General features: G+C 32.0%; 1 protein-coding gene across 4 annotated transcripts; it reads left to right on the forward strand.

Annotated features, from left to right (window-relative positions):
- The first annotated feature begins 303 nt into the window (after nucleotides 1–303).
- KLRK1 (killer cell lectin like receptor K1) lies at nucleotides 304–10,147 on the forward strand. 4 transcript variants are annotated; one of them, XM_047787552.1, is made up of 8 exons: nucleotides 304–449; nucleotides 1,483–1,612; nucleotides 2,959–3,060; nucleotides 6,141–6,233; nucleotides 6,427–6,462; nucleotides 6,799–6,950; nucleotides 7,511–7,614; nucleotides 8,624–10,147. In XM_047787552.1, the coding sequence occupies exons 2-8, from the start codon at nucleotides 1,531–1,533 to the stop codon at nucleotides 8,739–8,741; spliced, it is 687 nt and encodes a 228-aa protein (XP_047643508.1). In that variant the 5' UTR covers nucleotides 304–449; nucleotides 1,483–1,530; the 3' UTR covers nucleotides 8,742–10,147. The 4 variants fall into 4 exon arrangements, with proteins under 4 accessions (XP_047643508.1, XP_047643509.1, XP_047643510.1 ...); XM_047787553.1 differs by having other exon boundaries at nucleotides 1,483–1,591; XM_047787554.1 differs by lacking the exon at nucleotides 6,141–6,233.
- The last annotated feature ends 236 nt before the right edge of the window (nucleotides 10,148–10,383 follow it).

The raw sequence follows: 10,383 nt of genomic DNA on the forward strand, positions 1-10,383 counted from the left end.
ACCCAAACTGATAAAAGCCTATGCACAAAATAAGAAGTTTTGACTTTTTCCTCTGTTTTTCATACAGTACTTACAATCATATTTTACAACAAATTTTTCACCTTTGAAAACAATTCGGAGATTATATAATCCCACCATTTGTTTCTTAAAACCCTGAAAATTCCTTATCACTGAATTTAATATTTCTAAGTCATAAATGATGTTAACACCTAAGATTTAATTCACCAAAAAGGGAGATTTTCTGTGTAGTCAGAAGCCGGAAATACTGTGGTTTGTGCTGTGCTCTTTAATCAAAAAAGTTGTGATTAGTATAACATTTGTCATATCTTTTTCAGGGATGAAAATGACTGGATATCTCTAGCATCAACTCTAAATCAAGAATTCAGGACATGCTTAATTTTTAAGGAGGCTTTTATCTAGAAGAATCAGGATCTTCCACCACTGATCAGGTGTGTGTCTGTGTATGTCTGTGTGTGTTTCTAAAAACTGTTGTTCAAGACATAAGAAACTCTAGAGGTTTTAACCTCAAGAAGGTTTCTAAAAATTATATGCTATAAGGTCATCTACTTCTTTCTTAAGCATTTGAATTGGCTTACTGAAGGCAAGGAATACTTCTTATTTCTGATGTGTACTCTTTTTCATTTTATTAATAATAGGTATGTAGGATGTACTTATTGAAGAATCAGAAGTTATAATGTTGCTATGAGATGAAGCCTTGTCTCTAAAGAAAACTAGAAGAATGAATCTTTTCCTTTGAGATAAGAGAACTGAACTTCAATTTAATTTAACAAGTTTTCAGCTCTTGAACAAGCCCCTTATCTTCTGTGACACACAACCCCATATGTAAAATGTTATTTTTGCTGTTTTCAGTTGATCAAATATGAAACAGTTTTTAAAAAAAATCTAAGCACTATGCATTTTTATTAAATACATTTTTTTTCTGGGAGCTCTGCTGGACAATGTTAAGATGTTACTATATAAAAAAGTGTAAGATTAGTTTTGTTAATGACAATGGATGATAACTTGTAAATAATGACAATTAAATGGACAGAACTTGAATTAAATTATTCTGAGAAAAACCATTTTAAAAAATGCATATTTCTTACCCAGATTTACCTTGCAAAGAAAGCAATTATCATGAAATAAGACAATTATAAATAAAAAAAAATCTATGTGTGTATAGTTTTCATCAGTGATGAAAAAAATTTAAGTCTCTTAATCTAGGTGAATTGGAAACAGCTTTTACATTTTTTAACATTCACAAATAATTGCTTATTATTTTATAGCAAGAAAATATTTAAAAGTTAATTTTCCTTGGCTTTATATGAACTCTCATTTCCATTCTTTCCTTTTACATACATGCATGAGTAACATTTTTCTGTATTTTCACTTCTTTATTTTTAATTATTAAGATTTTAATTTTAACTTTTAATTTAACAACTCACCACAAGGAGAGAAAACAGTTTAATTTATTTTACTCAGGAATCCTTTGTAAAAAAAATGAAGACTTTTAATTCATCTTTGTGGTAGATGAACAGGCATAATTATAAGATGGGACTGGTCCGAGATCGGTGGGCTCATTCCAGCATGGGTATGTACTTACCACATAAAGGTAATTTGGTCTGTCTGTGTAATTCTAGGATGCCCAGAATTTGATATAAGCACATAAGTCATAGGAAAGCAATTTCCTCTGATTCACTTATGTTCATTTCATAGTATATTCATGTCATATTTTAAATCAAGTCTTCAAAAGCTTTAAAGACTTCCCCCCACTTCGTTTCATTAACTACAATTTGAGGCAGCCTAAAATAAAAACGGCATTAGGATTTCTAATTGAATTGAAATCAAACTTTTGATTGATTGAATTTTAATCAAACTTTTTCCAGTCTCTAGCTTTGAGATCTAGGACAATCCCCGGCCTTTACAGACTTGTTTCCTTTTCTACTAAATAGAGATATAAAACATGACACATTAGCCTTAGCGGAGATTTCTATGCTGTTCAACGCAAGTGACATATATTTGAAAATGCTTCCTAACTAAAAGTATTATAAATTCAGTTGATAGGATTATATTAAATAAGCAGTATGAATTTGGCCACCCATAAGATTTAATTTTTTTCATCCATAAAATAACACCTGCCCTTTTCACACATTTAAGAATGAAATTTAAATTAAATATATATTGTATATATATATTGTATCTATATATTGTATACATTGTATTTATAAACTAAACCAATGCTTTAGTTTAATTTCAGGTATAAAAGGCAATTAGTCTTAGCATTTCATTTTTAAAAGGTTTTTATATATTCAGTATTTTGAAAATTATGATTTCAAAAGAGAGAAAATGATTTTTCACTCATTTTGCTCAGAGGCAAGATTCTTTGTCTTTATCCTAAAATTTTAGAACTTGCTATTCTATTCTTAGTACTACCTTCAATATAAATAAAATTAGATACACTGGCATTTACTGTTTACCATGCGATTGACATTATTGATACTATATGCATATTATTTTCTTTCACTTTTTAAAATATCCACATCTGGTTGTATTGTTTTCCTCCCTCACCGTCCTCCTTTTTCTTCCTTTTTCTTCTTGCAGTTTGTGAAGTTATTACCTTAGAAATGTGGCCCTATGAATTAAAAATGTCTTAACTCCCTAGACCCATTTTTTTTCTTGATACAACGTCTTTATTTTAGTTATATTTCATTACACATTAAGAAATAACTTATTTTAATAATACACAGGATCTTGCTAAAGATATTTTGCCATAGAATAATAAAATTTTATTTTTATTACAAAGTGTAAAAGTCGTAATAGCAAAGCTATACAAAACAAAATTAACTTGATGTTATACTTTAAAAAGGATTGAGTGGAAATGGCAACTTAAATTTTAAACATTTATGACCCAAGTGGCAGAAAAGCCATGACATAGTGGCCCGAACTGTTTTTCTCCAGAGATAAGTGAATCGCATAATTGTGATGTGATAAACCGTGGTGCTTTTAAGTCGCGGCAGAAGAGAACGCAGACATTAATCACAAGCAAATGTGGAGAAAACCGTGAGTCCTACAATCATTTGCCTTCTCTCAGTATACTGAGATGAGTCTTAGAAAATGTGATTAAGTTGGTGATAAACGTTCAGCTCATTTACCTCCCTGAGGAAAGCAGAAATGAGATTAACTCTCATATACTATTGGAATATGCACCAAAATTTAGGAAAAACCATTGGATTTGGGATCTTTTCATGCCCTAAAAATGGGATCATCATAATAATGACAATTGAGGTTCCATAGGATTGCTGAACAACTAGCCTTAAGGAGGAGTAAATAGAAATAGAAAGCAGAAGAGAAAAATACAAAATAACCTTCAGAGTTATATTCTCAAACAGCACAGAGGAACTGACTTGATTGCTATTCACAGAAATGTTTTGAGGTGGTGAAGAATATATGCTCTCTGTCCTTTATCAAACCAGAGTATCATGAAAAGGAAAGCCTGAAATAGCTTACACAAAAGGAAAAAAACAACAACAGACTATTCTCACCTATAAACCTTGAATAAATGTTGAAAAATACATTCTCAAACAGTATTGGTTTACGATAATTAATTATAGGAATGAAAATGTGTGTAATAATCAAAGGGGAAGGATTGTATAATCATATGCATAATGTTGAAAAGGTTTCAGATAAAAATCAATATGAATTCGTAGTTAAAAAGAACAATTTTTAAAACCTCTAAAATATAAATACTGTCATATATCTTTTTAAAGTGATCATTATGCTTATTGATAAATACTAGCAGCATTCTCACTGTATTTAGAAAAAGAGAAGAATTTTTAGTATCACTACTATTGAGTAATATTGATTGTTCTGCTAGCATTAGCCAGTGTGAATAACCAAGAAAAGGAAAAAAGTGAATGATATGAAATTAAAATTAAAGGGCAAAATAAATATTCTTTTAATAATGTGCCTTAAAATATTAAAAACCTTCAAATCCTTCACCCAAGACTGTTATAAGCAATACGGAAATCTAATATATATGTGGACTTTATTGAAAATTATATAAAAATTAATTTATTAACTACAAAAGTAAAGAAAATGTCAGAAAAAAACAGAAAACTTTTAAATTGAAAATCCTAGAAATAAACTTATTAATTTAAGGTTGTACCGATGAACATAAAATAAGTCATGTATAATAGTAATAGAAACTATCCAAGGATAAAAGACAACATTTTAAAGATGTAAATTATCTCTCTGTATTATACATTTAATATGATTCTGTTGAAAGACTAATGTACCATATTTTTAAAGTGACAGGATTTTGGAAGGTTGATTTCAAAGTTTTTAAGGCCCGTATATAAAGTGTAATGAAAGGGAAAATAGTCTAAAAGAAAAATGTAATATAATATTGTGGGCACTATCAAAACTCAAGCATATTACAAAACAAGAAAATTTTTCTTAGAATTTAAATGGAAAGACAGACTAAAGAAATACAAATAAATGCAAATACAATTGGAATGCTTTATATGCTAAAGGTAGCATATCATACCAATGAGGCCACATTGATTTATTCAGCAAATATGTTAGAAAAATTCATTGGCCACTTGGAAAGAACTTTTTTTTATAAATTTGAGCTCCTACATAATTTATTACACACACATAAATGCACACACACCCCAATAAATAAAATTTAAAAAGAAACCATATAATAGTATGAAGGAACATAAGCATAATTTCTTATAAACTCAGAAAAATGAAGGCACTTTTATTCATATAAAAAAACAAAAACCGTAAAGTTTCATCAAGCAACCATTAACCATTTTAGCACCCCAAAAATATCATAAATAAAGTGAAAACGGAAATGGTATCTGAGACATATATTTGCAAAACATGGCAAAAAGTAAAATAATACTCCTAACCTGAAAATTAAGGGGGAAAAAAGCTCTTTAATACAAACAAGAGAAATCTCAGAGAAATAAAATGAAAACATTATTAACCATAGCAAAAGATGTTTAATCTTATTCATGACAGGAAAAACAAAGTTAAAATTGTAATATTGATTATCAGATTATACATTCTAAAAATGTGAGCAATATTTAGTGTGGAGGAAGGTGTGAGCAAACGGGTTTTTAAATTTATTTTTGGTACTGCATAAACTGGTATATTTTATTTGGACTAAAACGTTCAATAATTACAAAAATTTTAAATGCGTATACCCTTGACCCTTTTGGGAATTTCTCCTAGGAAGGTACTCAAAAATATGCATAGATGTCTGTGAAATATTACTCATGTCATTGTATCTAACAGCAAAAATTAAGAAACAATTTAAATATGCACTAGAAAAAAATTAAAAGTCTGCCAATAATTAGGTTTGTCCATATAGCAATGTAACACAATGCAAGCAGCTACGTATAAAAATTTGATAACTTTGTAAGACATGATGTGAAATAATCACTATGATATTTTCTCTATGTTTCCAGAATATTTTGTGTGGTTTCTTAAATATGTGTTTTAAAAAAGGGAGTTGAAGGAAGTTTTCCATATTTCTTATACATGGAAAATTTTAAATTTTTAAAATAATAACTGTGAATTTTTCTAAGGGAAGACCGGGAATTTGAAGAAAAGAATAGCTATTACATCGTTCTACCCTTATTCTAATTTACAAAATGCTTATTTCCCTTTCTGAGAAAAATAATTAAAAAGGAAAAGCAGGAGTTCCCGTCGTGGCGCAGTGGTTAACGAATCCGACTAGGAACCATGAGGTTGCGGGTTCGGTCCCTGCCCTTGCTCAGTGGGTTAACGATCCGGCGTGGCCATGAGCTATGGTGTAGGTTGCAGACGCGGCTCGGATCCCGCCTTGCTGTGGCTCTGGTGTAGGCCGGTGGCTACAGCTCTGATTCAACCCCTAGCCTGGGAACCTCCATATGCCGCAGGAGCGGCCCAAGAAATAGCAACAACAACAACAACAACAACAACAACAAAAGACAAAAAAGACCAAAAATAATAAATAAATAAATAAAAAGGAAAAGCACTGATATCATGCCTCCTCTACCATAAAAACACTTCTAGTATTTATATTACACATAGATACCAGAACCCTAAAATCTTTTTCTTATCTTTCTCCCCTTTTTTTTCTTTAACAGCATCTCCATTTTTCCTTGCCCGATCCATCGCTATAGCTATGGGGATCCGTTTCATTGTAATGGTAATGATATACAGTGGCATGATCATAAATTGTAAGTGATAGCAGAGAAGCAAATAGCAACATTATTAATCTAATGATTGTAATGCATTACTTTAATTGGTACTCAGAAGCACAGAACTATAAACTAGCAATTTGAGTTTATGTTTTTTTAGAGAGACATTTTTGCTTAGATTATCAGTTACTAACGATACAAACCCTGTCAATAACTATGATTATTTTAATAGTGTTATTCAACCAAGAGGCTCCAAGTCCTTTGAAAGGTGAGTGAAAATTTTCTAATATTTTGAAGCGCACAAACTGCATGCATTTGCACATTGGTAGAGTCATGTATCCATGGTGCAGAATAAGAAAATGAGCAATTCTTGTCCGTAACTCACTGTGGATTTATTTACTTACTTATAAGGAGGAAATTCTTGTAAAAAGTAGAGGAAGTAGCTTTGGCCTCTCTCTATGTATAAATGTGTCATTGGGCAGGATCAGAATGAGTTAATTATCTGGAATTTTAGGGTCGGAATAAAAAAGGCATTTAACCTGTCTAGATAAATCTGCTGTAATGTTCAGACGTGCAGAATTAATCATATATTCTACCTTTCTAGAAAGTTACTGTGGTCCATGTCCTAAAAACTGGATATGCTATCGAAATAACTGCTACCAATTTTCTAATGAGAGCAAGACCTGGCTCCAGAGCCAAGCTTCTTGTAGATCTCAAAATTCCAGTCTTCTGAAGATATACAGCAGAGAAGACCAGGTTGAGTATTTGTTTTAATTCCCCTTTCTATATTTTGTCCTAACCTAGGAAGCAACTCACTGGAATATGAGCCTGAAGCACAAGAGAGGCACTAAGACCCCAAATCTTTCTGCATTAAAAATAAGAAAGCACAGGATTCCCATCATGGAGCAGCAGAAATGAATCTGACTAGGAACTACAGGGTTGCGGGTTCAATCCCTGGTCTCGCTCAGTGGGTTAAATATCTGGCGTTGCCATGAGCTGTGGTGTAGGTTGCAGCCAAGGCTTGGATCCCACATTCCTGTGGCTGTGGTGTAGGCTGGCAGCTGTAGCTCCAATTAGACCCCAGCCTGGGAACCTCCATATGTCACAAGAGCGGCCCTAAAAAGCAAAAATAATAATAATAACAAAATAAAATAAATAAGAAAGCACAGGATTTTCAAGTATTTTGTGTGTAGTATTTAAGTCAGAATTATGCCAGAGGACAGAACAAAGAGTGGGAAAAATGATTAAGTGATTAAGTGATTTTGGCTTTTACTTATGAAGTTCTAAGCACTCATTTTATTTGTGGTTTCAAACAGGATTTCTTCAAATTGGTGAAGTCATATCATTGGATGGGATTAGTACAAATTCCAACAAACAGATCCTGGCAGTGGGAAGATGGTTCCATCCTCTCACCTAACCAGTGAGTTTCTGTACCAATAGGTATTTGCTTGTGGATTTGTTCCTTAACTGTCACTGTATCATTCTCTTGTCCTTTTAAATACATGTAATATCTACCCATGGTACTTTTTGGTCAATTTCACATTAATGAAGCATCATTACTCTGCTCTCAGCCTTCAATTTCCCACCAGTTCCTAGTAGAAAACAAATCACCGTTTGTTACATCATTTATATAACAACAAAATATCCAAGATCCCAGGGCAAAATAGATGTACAGGTATAACTATTTCTACAGGAAATGCCTAAACACATATACACATCCTTATGTATGAGTATATATACATATTAGAGGATTTCACAATTTATTTTTATATCTTTACTGAGTAAAATTGCATATATATGAAGATGATTGTTTATTTTTGCACAAAACATGACATCTGCTGACTTCTAAATTGAATTATGAATTCATTTCTAATCTAAGTATTTATTTAAAATTTTTTAAACTTTCATTTTTATTCACATACCTATATGAAAAGATTACAGACTTTATTAATCAATTATTTTTTTCTTTTTATGGCCACATCCACAGCATATGGAAGTTCCTGGGCTAGGGGTTGAATCAGAACTGCAGCTGCCAGCCTATGCCACAGCCATGGCAACATGGGATCCAAAGTGCATCTACAACCTATGAACACTAAATCCTTAATCTGCTGAATGAGGTCAGGGATGGAACCCATATCCTCATGGGCACTGTGTCGGGTTCTTAACCTGCCAAGCCACAACAGGAACTCCCTTGACTAAATTTTTAATATATAAAAACCACTGGCACAAAATGTATAATAGAAGGTAATTTTTACTTTTATCGTCTGAATTGGCTATATTTTGCATGTCTATGAATTTAAAAAGGCCAGCCATGATCCTAAAATCTCCTGAAATGATATTATTTCAGTACCTATATTTAAATACTATTTCATTTTGTATCTCTGTATCAGTAAAGTTGTGAATATAATCTGTCCTTTTCTCTAATCTAGAATAACAATGGTTGAAATGCAGAATGGAAGCTGTGCAGTCTATGGCTCAAGTTTTAAAGGTTATACAGAAAACTGCTTAACTCTGAACACATACATCTGCATGCAGAGGATTGTCTAAAAGCTTGTAATTTATAAACTGGAAAGGATTTAAAGACACAAAAGCCATTTTCTGAGTGTTCACCTTGAAAACTTCCAGAAGAAAATTCCAGCCATAGTAATTGAATTATTTTTTCAGGTAAAATATGTATTTTTAAAAATCCTTGCAGAGAATAAAGATGAATAATGAAAAGAACTTATCTCCTACAACGTTTTGATTTTTGAAAACATTTAAGTGATGAACAGATTTATTCTTAAATTTAATAAGCTATGGATAATACCTGATGCTGAGCTAAATTTTAAACTATAATTTTATTAAATATGCAAAAAGACTAGGCTTTTAGATCTTTTCAAACTTGAAAGTTTTGAAAATTAGATAAAATTAAAACTTGGTGAAGAGTATATAACAGTTCACTAATTTGCTATATTTGAAAATTTTCAAAACAAAAAATTATATAAACACTCTCAAAATTTCCAAATATCACTATTAATTTAATATAGCACGTGACATGCTTTGTAGAAATTGAGTTACTCCTTGCAATAAGATTATGGCACTGATTGCTACAAAGCATAGAAAATAGAACATTGACTATGAAGAGAACTTACAAGGCTTTGAGGAAAAAAATGGCATCTGAGTTGAACTTGCAAAATGCCTAGAACTTGCCTGGGCAAATCATCTGGGTAACAGAATAACTGCCAAATGAAATAAAACTTGCAAATGTGCAGAAGTTGGAAGAGTCTGTGACTCTAGGGAAAGCCAGTTTTGTGGAAGCAGAATAATGGAGAAGATGAGGACCATAAAAAGTGGTGGACAGGGAAGCAGAGGCTAAGTTATGCAGAGCTTCAAATAGCCTATTCATAATTTTGGGTTTTATTCTAAGTGCAATTGCCCTTTTTGTGTTTTTTATGAAGGGCATGAAGAAGTGGGTTGAATAGCATTTTAGGTGGAAATTAGAATAAAATCACATGTAAAAACCATTCATTTTCATCATAGTCAATCAAGGGCTGAAGAATGTGTTGGTCCAAAGCGGTTTTTAAATCGTGTAAATTTGTAGTATGCACTCTGCCGAATAAACAAAAGTTAACATTTTGTCACATTTGCTCTAAGGTTTTATTATTAAATGCTTGTCTTAGAAAGTATGCAAAAAAGCCCATATGTTTGCTTTGGAAAAATAAAGTAATATTAATTGGGCTATGCTTCTGCTTCTAGAACTAAGGAAGAGAAGATGCTAGGTCCACTGAAAGTAACAAAAAAAGTTTTAAAACATTGTTGTATAAAATATTATGGCTTAGAGAAACATTGTTAAACCAGTAATGCTAAAAACTCTGTAGAAGCTCAGAATTCAGTGAAAATGGAAGTCCTAAAACAAAGGCAACCACAGAAAATGGTTTTCATTCTGAGGCTTTGTAATAAACTTGGGGAAACTTTGTTTCTGTTTTGTTGGTTTTCACAGAGCCCTGGGAATCTATGTGAATGCCCAGGGGCCACTTAACCAAGGGGTTAAATACAAGTTATCTTTCTAAAACTATGACCTTCAAAGGCTACAGTCTCATATAAGGAATGATTAATAAATCCTGCATTTCAGGAAATGGGAACAAGGCCCCTTGCTAGTGAAGCAAACCAGAATAGGCCACTCCAAACTATGCCTCTTTGACACAAAAAC

Source organism: Phacochoerus africanus, chromosome 7 (assembly GCF_016906955.1).
Source record: "Phacochoerus africanus isolate WHEZ1 chromosome 7, ROS_Pafr_v1, whole genome shotgun sequence".
NCBI lineage: Eukaryota > Metazoa > Chordata > Mammalia > Artiodactyla > Suidae > Phacochoerus > Phacochoerus africanus.